At 42.3% G+C, this 18,615-nt stretch overlaps 1 protein-coding gene across 6 annotated transcripts in view; it reads left to right on the top strand.

The window, feature by feature from the left end:
* Window positions 1–4,758: 4,758 nt before the first annotated feature.
* Window positions 4,759–18,615, top strand: part of LMAN2L (lectin, mannose binding 2 like) — a 64,506-nt gene continuing 50,649 nt past the window's right edge. For 2 of the 6 annotated variants that reach the window (XM_040453935.1, XM_040453934.1), the window contains exons 1-4: window positions 4,760–4,976; window positions 6,127–6,245; window positions 9,091–9,208; window positions 10,000–10,082. In XM_040453935.1, coding sequence (XP_040309869.1) covers window positions 4,790–4,976; window positions 6,127–6,245; window positions 9,091–9,208; window positions 10,000–10,082 — 507 coding nt within the window. In that variant the 5' untranslated portion in view covers window positions 4,760–4,789. Of the gene's footprint in view, window positions 4,977–6,126; window positions 6,246–9,090; window positions 9,209–9,999; window positions 10,083–18,615 lie in introns of those variants that run through there. The other 4 variants (XM_040453939.1, XM_040453937.1, XM_040453936.1 and 1 more) reach the window with 3 other exon arrangements.

The raw sequence follows: 18,615 nt of genomic DNA, 5'->3' as shown, positions 1-18,615 counted from the left end.
CACACTCACAATGCAGAGGTCTACAGTTACTTGTTCTTTAAACAAATCTCAAAATCCTACCTCTAAATTGAGGTGCTGCACCCTGTTTAAAATTTATGAACTGAGTACAGATGTCCTAATCGTAAAGTGAGGTAATGCCCACCTTGCCCACCACACCAAGTCAACGTGAGGTCAAAATGAGATACTGGATGTGAAAGGGTTGTACTTCTGGAAGTTGGCTGCATATCACATTCCCTGGGGAGAGATTTTCAAAACCAAATCCCTGGGCCCTACCCTAGATTTACCAATGAGGTGTTTGGGAGTTGGACCGAATCATCTGTGTATGCCCAAAGCACTCCGGGCTATTTAATTGTGGCTTGTTGGGAGACTAGAATTTGTAAGTTGCCACCGGAAAGTAGTTGGCTAGTTTGTGTTAGAGCTACTGTCCCCTTCTGTGCTCTAGGTCTGCTTGGAGAACTGGAGGTATGGGATGGGGGTGGGGGTGGGCGGGGTGGGAATGGGGAGTGGGTTGGGGAGGAAAGGAGCTGGGGCAGGGGTGGGACTGGGTTAGCTGCTATCCTAGGGCTGATGATGGACCTAATTCCAAATCCTTACCTGGATATCTGAGCAGGGAAGAGTGGTCTACCTGGCTTTGGGAGGGTTGATATTAGGCCCTGCTTTGGGTCCTAGGTTTTGGGTGGGAGTGGATTTAAATAGAATGGGAAGGTTAAAAAGGGAAGGGCAGGGGGGAGAGGAAAGAATGGGGCCAAGAGGCTGCCTTGGAGCCTCTGACATGGGGTGGAGGTAGGGGCATCAGGTTTCAAGGGGCTCCTAAGTGGAGGTATCTCTTTGGCTTTGAAGACAAGGAAGTGGAGGAATCATCATCCAGAACTGCTAGAATGTACAACTCACATTGTCTGTGAATGCCCCCACGCTGGAGGTATACAGCCCTAGATCATGGGAGATGATTCTGTGGAGAAAAAAGAAAGCATTAAGCATCTAAAAGATGGTCAAGACCTGACCTGGCTATAAGAAGGTGCCTCTACATGTGTGTTGCGTGGTGTTGGAGGGAGACATGGCTCCTTTTTCTGTTTCCCTGCACCTCCTCTCAACACCTTGACAGTATGGAATTAAAAAAAATTTTTTTTTCACGTTTTATTTATTTTTGGGACAGAGAGAGACAGAGCATGAACGGGGGAGGAGCAGAGAGAGAGGGAGACACAGAATCGGAAACAGGCTCCAGGCTCTGAGCCGTCAGCCCAGAGCCCGACGCGGGGCTCGAACTCACGGACCGTGAGATCCTGACCTGGCTGAAGTCGGACGCTTAACCGACTGCGCCACCCAGGCGCCCCGACAGTATTGAATTTTATATGAACCCTGTACTTCTGGAAACCAGCTACAGTCAAAAAATCCCCTCACCCTTTTGTGTCCCTTCTCATCCCATTTTGAGTCCTGAGAAATGGCTAACTTCATCTTCAAAGGACTATCCTGTTCTAGACTATTCTGAGATAAGACCCACTTTTGCCTTCCTTCCTCAGTGACTCAGATAAAACCCTCTCTATCCTTCCTCATGATGATTCCCTTGTTTACCTGCCTCTATGAAACACCAGGCCCCTTTCCTTTTCTTTGATATGTTCCTTACTAATGAGCATTTTCCTTATTGCAACAGTTTGGAGAAAATCATCTGAATTATTATCCTGTGTATTTTGTCTTTGACACACTCTCCTTTATTTCCCTTTTCTTCATCACAGTGAATTTTACAATAAGATATGCTGAGATACTCTATCCAAAATCCAGTAGAGGGGCACCTGGGTGACTCAGTTGGTTAAGCGTCCAACTTCAGCTCAGGTCATGATCTTGTGGTCTGTGAGTTCGAGCCCTGCGTCGGGTCTCTGTGCTGACAGCTCGGAGCCTGGAGCCTGCTTCAGATTCTGTGTCTCCCTCTCTTTCTGCCCTTCCCACACTTGCACTCTGTCTGTCTCTCTCAAAAATAAATAAACATTAAAAAAATCCAGTAGATAGGTCACACAGCAATGTAAATGTATTTACTGCCTCTGAACTGTATACTTAAAAGTGGTTAAAATGGTAAATTTTATTTTATGTATATTTATTACAATAAAACAATTCCAACTGACAGAAATATAATGGAAATAATTTTATTCAAAACAATTGGAATTCCTACTACGTGCTGGGTGATGGGTTAGGGAATGGGGAAGCGGGTAGGGCCTATGATAGGAAATGAGTAAGATCTGCTTCCTGTGGTCCAGGAGCTCCCAGCCTTGCCAGGGAGACAAACACATAATTTGCTAATTGAGCCACATAATTCAGGGTGACACATTGTAATTGACGTGTGTACAGGCTGATTTGAGTCAAGTTGAAGGGCATTGAATGCTACATTAAGGCATTTGGATTTTATCCTATGATAATTGATATCCATGAATGGTTTTAAAGCTAGGGTATGACGCAAATAGATTCATTGCAATTCCTTATATCTTAATACCAAATATCTACTTTGTGTGGAGTCTATAAATGATCAGTGGTTGTAACAGTTTTTTGGGTTTTGTTTTTGTTTTTTTAGATTTTATTTTTAAGTAATCTATACACCCAAGTGGGGCTCAAATTCACAACCCCACTATCAAGCATCACGTGTTCCACTGACGCAGCCAGGCAGTGCCCCGATGGTTGTGACAGTTTTATTTTTAAATATTAAATATCAAACAGGCTTACATTCATGTTTCTCTTATTAAATATATTTATGTTCAGGAAAGAGAGAATTAACTTTGTTAAGTTTATTGGGAGGACAGAGACAGAACTGGTGAGTGCTCTGTAAGAAATGTGCTTGGGGAACATTGAGAGCTCAGAGTGGGGCAACTGCCACTGCCTGAGGAAGTCAGGGAAAGCCTCTAGGAGGAAGTGGGCTGTGGAAAAGGAGAGGGAAGAGGGAAAGCTGGCAGATAAGATGAAGAAAGGAAGCTGTGGGTAATAAAGCCAGAGAAAGGTGGCAGAGGGCTTTGTTTGCCAAGTTGAGGGGCTTGAATCTTTTCCCCACAGGTGATGGGAACCAACAACGGCTCCGTTAATAATAATGATGATGATGATATAGTGCTTACTACATGCCAGCCACTGCTCTAAGAGCTTTACCAGTATCAACTCATTTAACCCTGACATTCAGGAAATGACATGGCTAGATGGTTTACTTGGGGGACCATGTGGATGATGGTGACCAGAATAACAGTTGTGGTTTGGGAGACAGACAAAGCAGGGGATGAAAAGGATGTGATGGCTTTGTGAAATAATTAGCAATAAAATAATTATTTATTGGTTGGGTGATGGAAATGGTGAGGAAAAGGTGGGAAGCTGGATGACCCTCACTGTTGTTTTTTTTTTTTTTTAATGTTGATTTATTTTTGAGAGAGAGAGAGAGAGAGAGAGAAAGAGAGAGAGAGAGAGGCAGAGAGAGAGGGAGACAGAATCTGAAGCAGGTTCCAGGCTCTGAGCTGTCAGCACAGGGCCCAATGCAGGGCTTGAACTCATGGACTGCAAGATTATGACCTGAGCCGAAGTCGTATGCTTAACAGACTGAGCCACTCAGGCACCCTACTTTTTTTTTTTTTTTTAATGTTTATTTTTGAGAGAGGGGCAGAGAGAATGAGTGGAGCAGGGGCAGAGAGAAAGGGAGAGAGAATCTGAAGCAGGATCCACACTGTCAGCACAGACCCAGATGTGGGGCTTGAACTCATGAACTGTGAGATCACGACCTGAGCTGAACTCACAAACCATGCCATCATGACCTGAGCCAAAATTAAGTCAGACGCTCAACCAACTGAGTCACCCAGGTGCCCCTGAACCTCACTCTTTTGGTTTCAGGTCCTGTGTGTCCTGCTGTGCCACCCAGGTAAAGGATTGATAATCCTGTTCCATTTCTTAGAAGACTCACTACAGTCCTTCAGTACTTCCTACTCCTCTATGAGTTATTTAGGAGTTGTTTAAGGGGCCTGGAGCCGACTTCAGATTCCATGTCTCCCTCTCTCTCTGCCCTCCCCTGCTCACACTGTCTCTCTTAAAAAATAATAATAAACATTAAACAAATTTTTTTAAAGAAGTGAGTTGTTTAATTTCCAAATATTTGAGGATTTCCCAGAAATCTTTCAGTTGTTATTTCTAGCTTAATTCCATCATGATAGAACATCCTTTGTGTGCTTTCATTTCTGCTAAATTTGTGGAGGTGTTTGTTTTGTTTTGCCCAGGCTATCTTGGTAAATGTTTCTTTTGCACTTGAAGAGAATGTGTCTTTTGCTGTTGTTGAGTGGAGTTTCTATAAATGTCATCAGGTCAAGTTCTTTGTTGTGTTCAAAGTCTTTTATAAATTTGATAGTTTTCCTAATAATTGCCCAGTTACAGTAATTGTGGATTTGTCTATTTCTCCTTTCAGTTTTACATCCTGACGGATAACTCCGCATAGACACGAAGGTACTATGGCAGAGAGGATAGAACGTCTGTGTGAAACTGGGAGAAACATTTTATCTCTTTAAATTTACTCTAGAATGCTGAGACAAAATGGAAATCACTACGTATCCCAGCAGGCCTAGTGGACCGCAGGACAAATGCCAATAAGAGACTCCAGGCATTAGGCCACTCCCCCTCCCTAGGTTGGCAAGGCAACTGATCTCGAAGCCAGCCAATCGGTGAGATGCTCACCTGCGGGGGCGGGGGCTCGACGAGAGCCAATGGGAGGCGGGGCAGATGGTTCTCTGGGCTAATGGCTTGGGCAACGGGGCGGGCTTTTAATGAAGGGACGGCAGTGGGAAAGATGGCGGCGACTCTGGGACCCTCTGGGTGGTGGCAACGGTGGCGGCGGCGTTTGTTGGCTTGGAATGGGTCCAGGATGTTGCTCCTTCTCCTTTTGTTGGGGTCTGGGCAGGGGCCACGGCAAGTCGGGGCGGGCCAAACCTTCGAGTACTTGAAACGGGAACACTCGCTGTCGAAGCCCTACCAGGGTGAGGCACCCCGGGCGAGGTGGTCGTGCACGGGGAGGGCTTCCGGACTTGAGCTCATCGGTAGAGACCGGGGTGGTGAAAGGCTTCGTGGCCCTAAGGAAACTGCCGGCGGTGGGTGAGGGCCCACGGGGACTTCGCCGCGTTTGGGAACCACGGGTCGCAAGGGCAGGGGTCAGCTCCCCTCCTCCCCCGACCCTGTTTTGGAAGTTTACAGCAGGTCAAAGCCGGGCTCGGATGCCACAAGCGCTAGGCCTGGACAAAGGGGAGTTCGACAGGAGGAATGTGGGAAGGATGGAACTGCAAATGGTGGAAAGTGATTGAAGGCCACTAGCAAAGAGCAGGTCTCCGGATGGAGTTGTGGATGTGCTAGAAATAAAGCAGGAGGCAGAACTAGGGTAGAGCTTGGCTGGACTGAGAAAGAAGATAAAAGTCTGTTGCCGGTTAAAACACCTGTTCTCCAGTCCAGGAGCCCTGTTGATCAAAGAGGCTGCTCTGTTTGGGGCTCATAGACTTTTAGGCACAGCTCATCTACCAAAAGATTTGTATTAGTTAAGTTACAAAGAAGACCAAATCAGTGCAGAAACACAAGTCTGTTTCCCCACTGGAGTGTGGGACAGCAGACAAAAACTCAAAGTGCAAGTGTGTACACGGCTGCTAAGTGATCATTTATTAACTCATCAGATGCTTCAGGTGCCTCATCTGTGGTGTCTCACTGACACAAAAATTATCACTTTCATGAAGTGTATAGCCTGAGGTCCTGGGAGCAGTACCTTCACACTTCAATTGTTTAAAGAAATAATGTGATTAAGCACCAGAGGCCTGAGGGTCAAGCTCTTTTTGGTAGAACTGGGGAAATTTTTTTTTTTATGGTGCTAAAGTTTACTTAAGTATAAAATGGGAGGAATGGGTTTGAGCTGTGGTTTTTGCGGCATGGACAAAGTGATAGCTGGGATGTCTTCACCTGAGAAGGGCTTTGTGAAAAGGAAGCTGTCAAGGTGGTAAGGATTTGAGATTTATGAGTGACAGAGATAGGAGATTGAGTGTCGGGAAAGGTAGCAAAAGATGATGACTCCAGCTTTAGGATGGTTCTTGGTGGTTTCTGAATGGGTTGGTGCTGAAGAGTATGAACTGATCTACTTCCTCCCTGTAGGTGTGGGCACAGGCAGTTCCTCACTGTGGAATCTGATGGGCAATGCCATGGTGATGACCCAATATATCCGCCTTACCCCAGATATGCAAAGTAAACAGGGTGCCCTGTGGAACCGGGTGGTAAGAATCTTTCTCCCTCCTGTGTCGCTGACCCACAAAGTCCTAAAAAGTTCACCAGTGGCATATTGACTTAATTTTACTGTCTATCCCCAGGGTTCTGTCTTCTGTGGATTTCAGGAATTTTTCAGAGAATATGATGACCTTCATAATGGTATCAGATATGTAGGGAAATGCTCTTGATTGCCCCAGTTATAGGAAATAATCCATTTTGATTCTGTTTTCTGAAGTATCTTTAATTCCCTATTGACCTGATAGTATTACTTCTTGGAGGTTAATAACTCTTAATAACTCACATTTAGTTACTTTGTAAAGTAGAAGACTGCTCTTTTAAATGTATCCTAAATTTCATCCCAGGATTCGCCCTTGCTATTTCATGTTGAAGAGTTTAATTTTAAATTTTATTTTCATGTGAAAGCCACTTTGAGCCATTGGTCTTTTTTTTTTTTTTTTTTTTTTTTTGTCCTTCTCTGGAACTTTTCTAGCTACATTGTCTTCCTTGAGGTATGGCGGCAAGAAGTGAATGCAGTATTCCTGGTGTGGCTGCACTGTGATTTTGTATAAGTGTAAGATGATGCTTTCTTTTTGCTTTCCAGGGCTCTTTCTAAGTCTTTTACAACCCCTTTACTCTTGGGAATGACCTTGGCATCCTTTAATACTTTCTCTTGGGTTCTCATAAGCTAAGAACTTACTTTTTCATGGTTTTTTTTTTTCCATTGATTATAGATAAGTGAACCTCAGAAAAAAGAACTATCTCTTTTCCCTGTTCATTTTATGTGGCAAAGAATTCTAACAGAGCAGAGGGTTAAGAGAAGTTTCTACACGAGCTGTTTGCACAAGCTGGCCTCTTAACCCAGACTGTAGTGTTGCTCTTGTTCTTGGACAGAGTGCAGGGTGATGTGTTCTGGTAGAAGAAGCAAAAGGCTGGCAGTTGACAGCCTTGATTAGGTTTTAGATCTAGCTGTATCACAGATCCACTGTGAGCCCTTGGCTGTTACTTAATTCTGTTTTCAGTTTCTCCATCCGCCAAATGAGCTTCATAATACCTTCTACATGCCCACTAGGGTTATCGGGAGAATAAAATAAGACAATAGATATGAAAGAGCCTTAGAAAGTTAAAATGGTTACAGAAATGTGCCCTGTTACATTATGTATCTGTTACATGTAAGTTTCATTGATGAGGTCTCTGGGTTACTAAACGATTATGTCTAGAGCTTGATACTTTGCTGCTGTCTTGCTAGCTGCTTCTACATAACTCTTTTAGCAGCCGTTCTAGTTTAGGATCTAGTTATATTGCCCTTTTTCAGATTCTCTGATACTGTGGGTTGTTGTTGTTGTTGTTGTTGTTGTTATCTATCAGAATGAGCTTTGGGGTTGTTTCTGAGTTATTTGAATAGGATGTGTTTGTTTGAACAGTGGTCCTCAAATTTGGCTGTCCATTGGAGTTGATGCCTGTGGTCATGGGAATTTTTAAAAACTCCCTAGGTGAATCTAATGTATAGCCAAGTTTCAGAACCAGTGCTAGACATAGCCCTGAGCAAAAGTGTGTGGCACTGTGCTAGAGGAGACCGAGGATAAGTAGCAGATACCTCTTGGCTCAGTGTGAACTTCTCTGGCCCTGCCCTTGTCCCAGGGGGATAATACCCACTGGCTATGGGGGAGCTTCCTGCCACTGAATTTCATTCTTGTCTTGATATCTAAGTGCAAGAACAGAAAGAGGAGAACACAGAATGACAACACAGGGACTGGGATCATTAGGGTAGGGTAAGCTATTGGAGTTACAGGTTCTTTGGTGAATTCAGAAGTAACCTCACCCCTTTCATTTGACTGTGTATTCCTAATACTAACACTTTTGGAAGATTTCCCAGAAATTAAAAATGAATACTAAAAATGATCTAGCAGTATGTTGCTCAAGAGCCAGAACAATCTATTTGGAGAGACTCTGCCTGAACCCTGCTGGTCTATCTGCTCCTCCGTCCTTTCTTTCTTCATAGTGACCTTTAATTAGGAGCCTCTCTAAACCAGATACCTACTCTGCTTTCTCTTGAAAGTGTTCAACCATTTAGAGCACTTAGCCATCCACTTACTTCCTTCTGCATTTTTGCAAGCTTTTGGTACACAATTCAAGAAAAAAACAAAATAAACCCCAAGAAACACAGGAGTCTGATTAGTACCCACCTCCATGTTTCCACCAAAAGCTGTCCCTGTGATGGGGATGGTGGTCTCCTTTGGTGCATTTATGCCTCTTGATCATGGGCATGATGTTTTGGGAGACTGTAACTTACTCCTTCTTGGGGAATTCTGGCTTGCCCCTCAGCTTGGCATAAGGACAAGTCTGGCTAATTAGGGTTGTTCACATATCTGCTAATTAGTCCTGAAAACCTTTGTATAATGGCTTAGCTTTTTTTATTTTCTGTAATGAATGAAGCTTTGACCTTTCTTGAAATCCAGGCTTTTTAGAATCTTTCTGTCAGAGGTGTGAGCTCAAGTTGCAAATGAGTGTCACTTCAGCCACCTGTACTCTATAGGCTGAGATGCTTTGCTGTAGGATCACAGTAGTCTAACTTGGCAGTCTCTTGTCTTTTCAAATTTGAGTACTATCCTGTTTCTGTTAGGAGATACTGAGGATAATTGGGAGGTTTATTCACTTTCCACATTAAATATCATATACAGTTGAACAGCTCAACCTGTTTAATTTTAGCACTTAGCAAGTCATAGATTTCAGTTTCAACCCTTCACCTTATGTTACCTTCATTTGTGTTTTCCCAGTCTCTAGACTGCTGGCGAGGGCTTTGAGGGGTTTCACATTTCACACTCTTCATTGATTCCAGTGTCTTTTTCTCCTCAGCCATGTTTCCTGAGAGACTGGGAGTTGCAGGTACACTTCAGAATCCATGGACAAGGGAAGAAGAATCTGCATGGGGATGGCTTGGCAATCTGGTACACAAAGGATCGGATGCAGCCAGGTATTGGGACCCTGGGTTGCTCTTGTGTGGGGTGTGACAGGCCTGCTTTCTCACATGCCCTCTTTTGGAGAAGGGTATGTGCCCACAGTGCCAGCAGTTTGCCACTCCCTTGATGTCTGTGGATAAAGACTGGCCTATCTAGTCTCTAGAATGGGGTCTGACTCCTAGTAAAGCAGTTGAACTTGACTCATCCTGGGACAATTTCTTGCTTATTAGTTCCTTCCGGTTTCCCTTTGAGGCCACGTGGCCTGTTGGCCGGGTGAAAGTGCTGGCTTTCCAGAGCACTGCCGATTGGGTGAGCTGATTTCTTTTGAGCATGTGCATTGTATGATCTTAGAACTCCTTGAGTCAGGAGTTGTGTGGGAGCCATTGCTCCAAGGACATGGCAAACTCAACCTGATTTGACCTGATCTCTTTTGCAACAAGAAGTGGAATTTGGGAATTCAGCTCTCTCTCAGGGGCATAGTTGTCACCAAGCGTTCGTGAAGCAGAATTCTTTAGGGGCGCCTTAGCAACCAGTTTGGACCAGGGAGCAGCTGTGGTGCTAAACAACGTTGCAGTGGCCTTCTCTCTTCCCCTGCCTTCAATACCAAACAGCTACAGATTTTGTTGGGTGCTTGTTACAGGCCATGCACTTTTGCTGGGTGCTTTTACATATGTTTTCTCGTCTTAAAAAGAGGCCTGGGAGTCAGTCATTTGAATTTTACTTTTTCCTCCATCATAGTGATATATTATTCCTTTATCAACTCTTGGCTTTATTTCATTGTTCATCATCTCTTCTCTCTCTCTAGGGCCTGTGTTTGGAAACATGGACAAATTTGTGGGGCTGGGAGTATTTGTAGACACGTACCCCAATGAGGAGAAGCAGCAAGAGGTAAATGGCAAGTGTCAGAGCTTAGGTCAGCTGCACTGACATCACAGTCCTTTGCCTCAGGGATGTCCGTGATGGAACAGGGGATAGAATATGAGGGGTTTGGTTCTGTTTCCTTCATCTATTGAATTTGAAAAGTTAATATCCTTGTCAGCATTTTCTAGAAAGAATTGTTTATGGTACACAGACCTTTGGGAATGACTGTCGTGATTGGGGGCTTTTTCTTTAGTGTTAAACATTGTTCTCTTGTGCACGTTAGGTAGCTGCTGGAATTGAGCCTGCTTGGCTGGTTGGTGATTTGGCTACCAGGCCGGCACCAGAGCCAGCTGAATTTATATAACCCAGCTCCCCTGACTTAATAGATCACCACTTTACTCTCTTCTGCAGCTTGCTCATTCTTTTGAGCATCCTTTTCTTCTTCCTGTTTTTAGGCCTGAACAACAATTCTGCTCTCCTGTAGGAAAGGTGGTAAAAGGAAATTGATGGAGTCCTAGCATTTCATTGCAATCCAGTATCTGGCTTTTGGCAAAAGCTTCTTACTTTTTGTTGGCTGACCCTAGGGTTCTTTACTACTTTCTCAGACTGCCAGTAGGTTTGTACTGTCTTTGCCTGATGGCCCTGCCATCAGATGGTAGGAAAATGATGGTGACAGGTTGCTGGTGGGTATCCTATAGCTAAATAATAGCAAGAAAGGCAGGATTAGGGGTGCAGACAGCACTCACTTTATTTTTTTCCCTAAAAGCTTTATATGAAAAATATCAAACTTATTTAAAAAATTGGAAGAATACATCATCATATATGCAATACCCAGATTCAACGATTTTTGACATTGCCCATGGAGTTCCCCTGAGGGAGGTGGAACGTGAGACCTGAGTTAGGAGAGTAACCTTTTGTTGTGAGACACTTACAGAGTAACTTCTCCATGTTGCCTCTAGGCTCCTCCTCAAGCCGCCATACATCAGGCACTTTCTAGGTGGGGGAAGTTAGTGAGCAAGATCAGCATTGGTCCTTGCACTCAGTAGCACTGATGTGTGAGAATGCTGATGGGGAACTATGGGGCACCGTAGGAGACCCAGGGGTGCATCTATCTTGGAGTGGGACAGTGTGGTAGTAGTGGTGGTGGAAAAGATTTCCTCCACGAAGTGACATTTACATTGAAGTCTGCAGAAGTAGGAACCAGTATTCCATGCAGAGGGAAAAGCGTGTTTAAAGGTGATAGAGTGAGAGAAGGGACAGAGAATGAGGGGGAAAAGGGATCAGAGAAAGAGGAGGCTAGAAAGAAAAACAAGGCCAGCAGTCTTGCCATGTTGTACAACTTCAGGGGCCACCGTTCCCATTGTGTTCTTTAGTGTTAACACCGTTCCCTGTTGGGCAAGTTGACCGGCCACTGAGATTGAGCAGTGTCCCCTTGGGTGGTTAGTGGTTTGGCTGTTCAGACCAGCACCAGAGCCATCCAAATGTATGTGACTCATTCTCACCACGCACATTGTTGGGCCACATTCTGAAGAGAGGTGTTCCTGTTAAGGAGACTGGATTTTATTCTAAGGGGGTAAGTGTGTTAAAGGATTTAAATGAGGAGAATGTCATGACTAGGTTTGTAGTCATGCTGAGGAAATAGTAGTCGTTAGAAGTGCATCTGAGTAAGAGGTATGGGCTTCAGGGCTTGACTGGAGTTTTAAACCTGGCTCTCTGCTTCTCCCAGAAATAAATTGTTCAGATTCTTTTAGCTTCCATTTCACCATCAGATAATAATAATTCTCATTTGAGAGGGCAGATCTGATGGGCTTATTTCATAAGAAGAGTAGATGTTAATCAGTAAAATTAGTTTCAGTTGATAAAAAATCAGCACTTCTTTTCTAGCTAGCTGTTATGGTTCTCACTCCCAGCTGCACATTGAAATTGCCTATAGTGAATGTATTTTTTAATTTTATTTATTTTTTAATGTTATTTTGAGAGAGAGAGTGAGCAGGGGAGAGGCAGAGAGAGAGAGAGAGGGGACAGAGGATCTGAAGCGGGCTCTGTGTTGACAGCAGAGAGCCCGATGTAGGGCTTGAACTCATGAACTGTGAGATCATGACCTAATCCAAAGTCAGATGCTTAACCGACTGAGCCACCTAGGCGCTCCTGCCTGGAGTGCATTTAAAATTACCGATTTCAAGGGTTGCCTGGGTGGCTCACTTGGTTGAGCGTCCAAATTTGGCTCAGGTCATGATCTTCCGGTTTATGAGTTTGAGCTCTGCGTCGGGCTCTGTGCTGAGAGCTCAGAGCCTGGAGTCTGCTTTAGATTGTGTCTCCCTCTCTTTCTGCCCTTCCCCTGCTCACATTGTGTCTGTCTGTCTGTCTGTCTGTTTCTCTCAAAAATAAATAAAAACATTAGGGATGCCTGGGCGGCTCAGTCAGTTAAACATCTGGCTTCGGCCCGGGTCATGATCTCATGAGTCATGAGTTCGAGCTCTCCATTGGGCTTTCCGCTGTCAGCACAGAGCCCCCTTGGGATCCTCTGTCCCCCCCCACCCCCTTCTGCCACTTCCCGCTCATGCTCTTAAAAATAATAAAATTTTTTTTTTTAATAAAAATGTTAAAAATCTAAAAAAATAAAAGTACTGATGCCCAGGCCCCAGCCTCGGAGAGTATAATTCTGTTTGTCTTAGGTGCCGTGTAGGCAACCTGACTTTTACAAAGCTTTCCAGGTGAGTCACATATGTAGCCAGCATTGGGAACTCTTGGATCAACATCAGGTCCTTGTTTCCATATTAGTTGTTTACTTGTTAATCAAATTTGTTTATTAAAATGAAATTTAAGAAAACTAATAAAAGTGGTTTCTGTTTATTAGGTGGCTATTGTGTGCCAGGTACTTACAAATAATGCCTTCATCCTGATCAAAACTCCTTAGGGTTAGTATTATTTTTCCCCATTTACTAGTGGGTACAGAAGCTTAGAGACGTGTCTTGTTCAAGGTAACAGCCAATGTAAGGTGGAGTCAGATTTTGAACATAGGTCCGCTGGATTCCAGAGGCTGTGCTTTTAATTATGATGCTCTACCTTCTCCCTTCCTTCCATTGTTTCTTCTGCAGGTTGATTTCCTTGAGAATGGAGACATTTATTATTCTCCTGTCATCTCCTATGTAATTTCAATTCTTAGAGTTTATATTCTAATGTACAGAGTATAGAAATTGTACTCCTGGAACTATTTTATAGAGTAAAATCAAGTGTGTGTTTTGTTGGCAGCATGATTTACTTTGATATCATACATAAAGGTGCCAGGTATTGTTTCAAACACTTGTACGTGTATTATTTGTATATTATATTGTATATATTGTGTGTATATTATGTATAGTATATGTTTGGTGTATTATATACGTATAACAACACTTTGGGGTAGGTATTATTGTTATCTCTACATTATGGGCAAGAAACTGAAGTGCAGAAAGGTTGAAAAATTTGTCAGTGATACACAGATAGAGGGTGTGATTCCAGACTGCAGTCTCATTATTTTGCCTTAGTATTTTTGAGTACATAAGAAGAGGGTGACAGATATGGCACCTTTTGAAAACTTGCACATGTTACGTAGAATATGTGCTGGACTAGGAGGACAAGTTGCTGGCAGGAGGGAGTGTGGAGCAATTCATCAAATCACTCAAGGTAGTGGTAAAATGTTTCTATGGTTTCGTGTTTCTTCGTCACCAGAGCACATGACCTTGTTGTTCACCTTACCTGCTACCACATTTGTTCATGAGGAAATGCTGGGAAAATATTAGCAACCAGTAATGCATCTAAGAAGAAGGTGAGGGAGTTCAGTGTAGGCTTGGCTCTCTGAGATAGGACAGATTGTTAAAAGTCACATAACCTCAGTTTCCTTGTCAGCAATGTAAGAATTGTAATTTAAGTGAGTGAGTCAAGAGTTTCACTATTTGGGAGTACAAGGTACTACCTGTGCCATAGTGAGGTTGCCAGATCATAAGTGATTGTTAAAATAATAGTTGAAGAAATAGGAAATCTGGGGCATCTGAGTGGCTCAGGCAGGTAAGCGTCTGACTCTCAATTTCGGTTCAGGTCATGATCTCACTGTTTGTGAGATGGAGCCCTGCGTCGGGCTCTGCGCTGACAGAGTGGAGCCTGCTTGCGATTCTCTCCCTTTCTCTCTCTCTTTCTCTCACTCCCCTATTTGTGCTCTCTCTCTCAAAATAACTAAATAAACATTAAAAAAAAAAAAGAAATGGGAAATTTGGATAGATCCATAATGGGTCAAGAGATTGAATTAGTAATAAGAAATGACTCACAAAGAAAAGCCTAGGTTCAGATGGTTTCACTGGTTCATTCTGTCAGACATAGAAAGTAGAGTTAATACCAAGTTTTCCCAAGAATTCTTACAAAATATAAGAGAGGACACTAACCAGCTCATTCTTTGAGGCCAGTATTATCCTGATGCCAACACCAAATAAAGACATCACAAGAAAAGAAAACTACTGACCAATATCTCTTATGAATATAGATGTAGAAGTCATCAACAAGATACTAACAAACCAAATCCAGCAACATAAAAAGGATTATATTCCATGACCATAGTATTCATCCTAGGAATTCAAGTTTGCTTCAAAATCTGAAAATTAAGGCACGTCTGGCTGGCTCAGTTGTAAGAGCATGTGACTCTTGATCTCAGGGTCCTGAGTTTGAGCCCCATGTTGGGTGTAGAGATTACTTAAATAAATAAGTAAAAACTTAAAAAAATCTGAAAATTAATATGATAGACCATATTGATAGAATAAAGGACAGGGGCACCTGGCTGGCTCAGTCGGTAGAGGGTGCAACTCTTGATTTCAGGGTCAAGCGTTGAAGCCTCATGTTGGTCATGGAGCCTACTTAAAAAAAAAAAAAAAATGAATGAAGGATAAAAACCATATGATCATATCAATACATGTAAGAAAAGTATTTGACAAAATTTAATATCTCTTTATTGTATTTATTTATTTTTAAGGTTTTATTTTTAAGTAATCTCTACACCCAAAGTAGGACTCAAACTCACAAACCTGAGATTAAGAGTTGCCCACTCTACTGACTGAGCCAGCGGGGCACCCCTAATATCTCTATGATAACAAAAACTAAACAAATTAGGAATAGAAGGGAACTTCTTCAATTTGATAAAGGGTAACTATGAAAAACCCTCACCTAATATACATAACTGTGAAAGACTATGCTTTCATTCTAACATCAGGAATAAAGGATATCCCTTCTTGTTACTTCTATTCAACATTGTACTGGAGGTTCTAATCAGGCCAGTTGGGTAAGAAAATAAAGTAAAAAACATCCAGATTGCAAAGAAAGAAGTAAAAGTATTCCTATATGTAGACAACATGATCTTGTATATAGAATATATTAAAGAATCCCCAAGAAAACTACTAGAACTAATAAATGAATTCAGTAGGTTGTAGGATACAAGATCAACATATAAAAATCAATTTTATTGCTGGCATTGAATAGTCAGAAAATGAAAGTAAGAAAACAATTCCATTTATACTAGCATGCAGAGTAAAATACTTAGAAATAAATTTAACAAATAAAAGTATACTCTGAAAACTATACAATATTGTTGAAAGAAATTGAAGACCTAAGTAAGTGGAAAGACATCTTATGTCATAGATCAGAAAACTTAGTACAGTTGACCCTTAAACAGTGTGGGGGTTAGGGGCAGTGACCCCCGATGGAGTCAACAATCCACATGTAACATTTGACTCCCCCAAAACTTAACTGCTAATTGCCTATTGCTTACCGGAAGCCTTACTGATAACAGAAAGTGTTGATTAACACTTTCTTGTCTGTTATGTGTATTGTATGTTGTATTCTTTTTTTTTTTTTTACGTTTATTTATTTTTGAGACAGAGAGAGACAGAGCATCAACAGGGGAGGGTCAGAGAGAGGGAGACACAGAATCTGAAACAGGCTCCAGGCTCCAAGCTGTCAGCACAGAGCCCGACGCCGGGCTCGAACTCACAGACCGTGAGATCATGACCTGAGCCAAAGTCTGCCGCCCAACCAACTGAGCCACCCAGGCGCCCCCCCATGTTGTATTCTTAAAGTAAGTTAGAGAAAAGAAAATGTTACTAAGAAAATCATAAAGAAGAAGAAATGTTTACAGTACTGTATTTATATTTTAAAAATCCACATAGAAGTGGACCTGTGCAGTTAAATCCCATGTTGTTGAAGTGTCCACTGGATCTTTTTTTTTAATCTTATTTTTTATTTTTTTAAGTTTACATCCAAATTAGCATATAGTGCAACAATGATTTCAGGAGTGGATTCCTTAGTGCCCCTTACCCATTTAGCCCATCCCCCCTCCCACAACCCCTCTTGTAACCCTCATTTTGTTCTCCATATTTATGAGTCTCTTCTGGTTTGTCCCCCTCCCTGTTTTTATATTATTTTTGTTTCCCTTCCCTTATGTTCATCTGTTTTGTCTCTTAAAGTCCTCATATGAGTGAAGTCGTATATTTGTCTTTCTCTGACTGACTAATTTCACTTAGCATAATACCCTCCAGTTCCATCCACGTAGTTGCAAATGGCCAGATTTCATTCTTTTTGATTGCTGAGTAATACTCCATTGTCTTTATATACCACATCTTCTTTATCCATTCACCCATCGATGGACATTTGGGCTCTTTCCATACTTTGGCTATTGTTGATAGTGCTGTAAACATGGAGGTGCACGTGTCCGTTTGAAACAGCACACGTGTATCCCTTGGATAAATGCCTAGTAGTGCAATTGCTGGGTCATAGGGTAGTTCTATTTTTAATTTTTTTGAGGAACCTCCATACTGTTTTCCAGAGTGGCTGCACCAGCTTGCATTCCCATGAAGTGTCCACTAGATTGTTAAGATGATGACACTCCCTACATTGGTCTCTAGATTTGACACTTGTCCTAGCTATCAAAAACCTAGCTGGCTTCATTACAGAAATTGACAAGGTGATCCTGAAATCAATATGGAGATTCAAGAGAACCAGAATAGCTAAAATAATGCTGATTAAGAAGAGCGAAGTTGGTAGGGCGCCTGGGTGGCTAGTTAGTTAAGTGTCCAACTCTTGGTTTCAGCTCAGGTCATGATCTCACAGTTAGTGGGTTTGAGCCCCATACCAGGCTCTGTGCTAACAGCACAGAGCCTGCTTGGGATCTCTTTCTCCCTCTCTCTCTCTCTCTCTCTGCCCCTCTCTAGCTTGCTATCTCTCTTTCAAAAAGTAAATTAAAAAAACATTAACAAATTTTTTTTAACTTAAATGAGGTTGGAAGACTTACACTTCTTCATTTCAGAACTTCTCACAAAGCTGTGGTAATAAAGAGTGTGGTACCGGCATCAGGATAGACCTATAGATCAATGGAATAAAATTGAAAACCTAGAAATAAGCCCTTACATTTGTGATCAGTTGATTTTTTTTTTTTTTAATGTTAATTTTTAGAGACAGAATGCGAGTAGGGGAGGGGCAAAGAGGGGACAGAAGATCCAAAGCGGGCTCTGTGCTGACAGCAGCAAGCCCAATGTGGGGCTCAAATTCACAAACCCTGAGATCGTGACCTAAGCCAAAGTTAGATGCTCAGACAACTGAGCCACACAGGCGCCCCTATAATCAGTTGATTTTTGATTAAGCTATCACGACAATTCAATGGGGAAAGAACTACCTTGAACAAATGGTGCTAACTCAACTGGATATCCACATGCAAAATAATGAAATTGTCCTGTATTTTATACCATACACAAAATGTAATTCAAAATGAACTGAAAAACTGAATGTAAAAACTGAAACTATAAAACTCTCAGAAGAAAACATAGGGTTAATTCTTCATGACCTTAGATCAGGCAGTGGTTTTGTAGGTCTGACACCGAAAACAAAAGTCACAAAAAAATAGATGAGTTGGACTTCATTAAAATTAAAAACTCATATTGTGGAAGATACCATCAAGAAAGTGAAAAGACAACCCACATAGTGGGAGAAAATAAATGAAAATCCTATATCTGGTAAGGGACTTGTTCTTTATATATTCTAGATATAGTTCAATAGTAAAAAAAACAAAAAAACAAAACCTAATTAAAAAATGGCTGGGGTGCCTGGCTGGCTCAGTTGGTGAACCACGTGGCTCTTGATCTGGGGGTTGTGAATTTGAGCCCCATATTGGGTGTAGAGATTACTCAAAAATAAAATCTTTTGTTTTTAATGCTTTTATTTTATTTGAGAGAGAGACAGAGTGTGAGCTGGGAGGAGCAGGGAGAAGAGGAAGACACCAAATCTGAAGCAGGCTCCAGGCTCTGAGCTGTCAGCACAGAGCCCAATGCAGAGCTTGAACCCACGAACCGTGAGATCACGACCTGAGCTGAAGTCAGACTCAACTCACTGAGCCACCCAGATGCCCCTGAGAATAAAATCTTAAAAAAAAAAAGGCCAAAGGACCCGAATAGGTATTTCCCCACAGAAGATATACAGAAGGTTGATAAACATATGAAAAAATGCTCAACATCATTAGCCACTAGGAACATACAAATCAAGGGGCGCC

This window comes from Herpailurus yagouaroundi, unplaced genomic scaffold (genome assembly GCF_014898765.1).
Source record: "Herpailurus yagouaroundi ecotype Mexico unplaced genomic scaffold, PumYag 210, whole genome shotgun sequence".
NCBI lineage: Eukaryota > Metazoa > Chordata > Mammalia > Carnivora > Felidae > Herpailurus > Herpailurus yagouaroundi.
The sequence above is the reverse complement of the archived record's forward strand: the minus strand, read 5'-3'. Positions and strand labels throughout refer to the sequence as shown.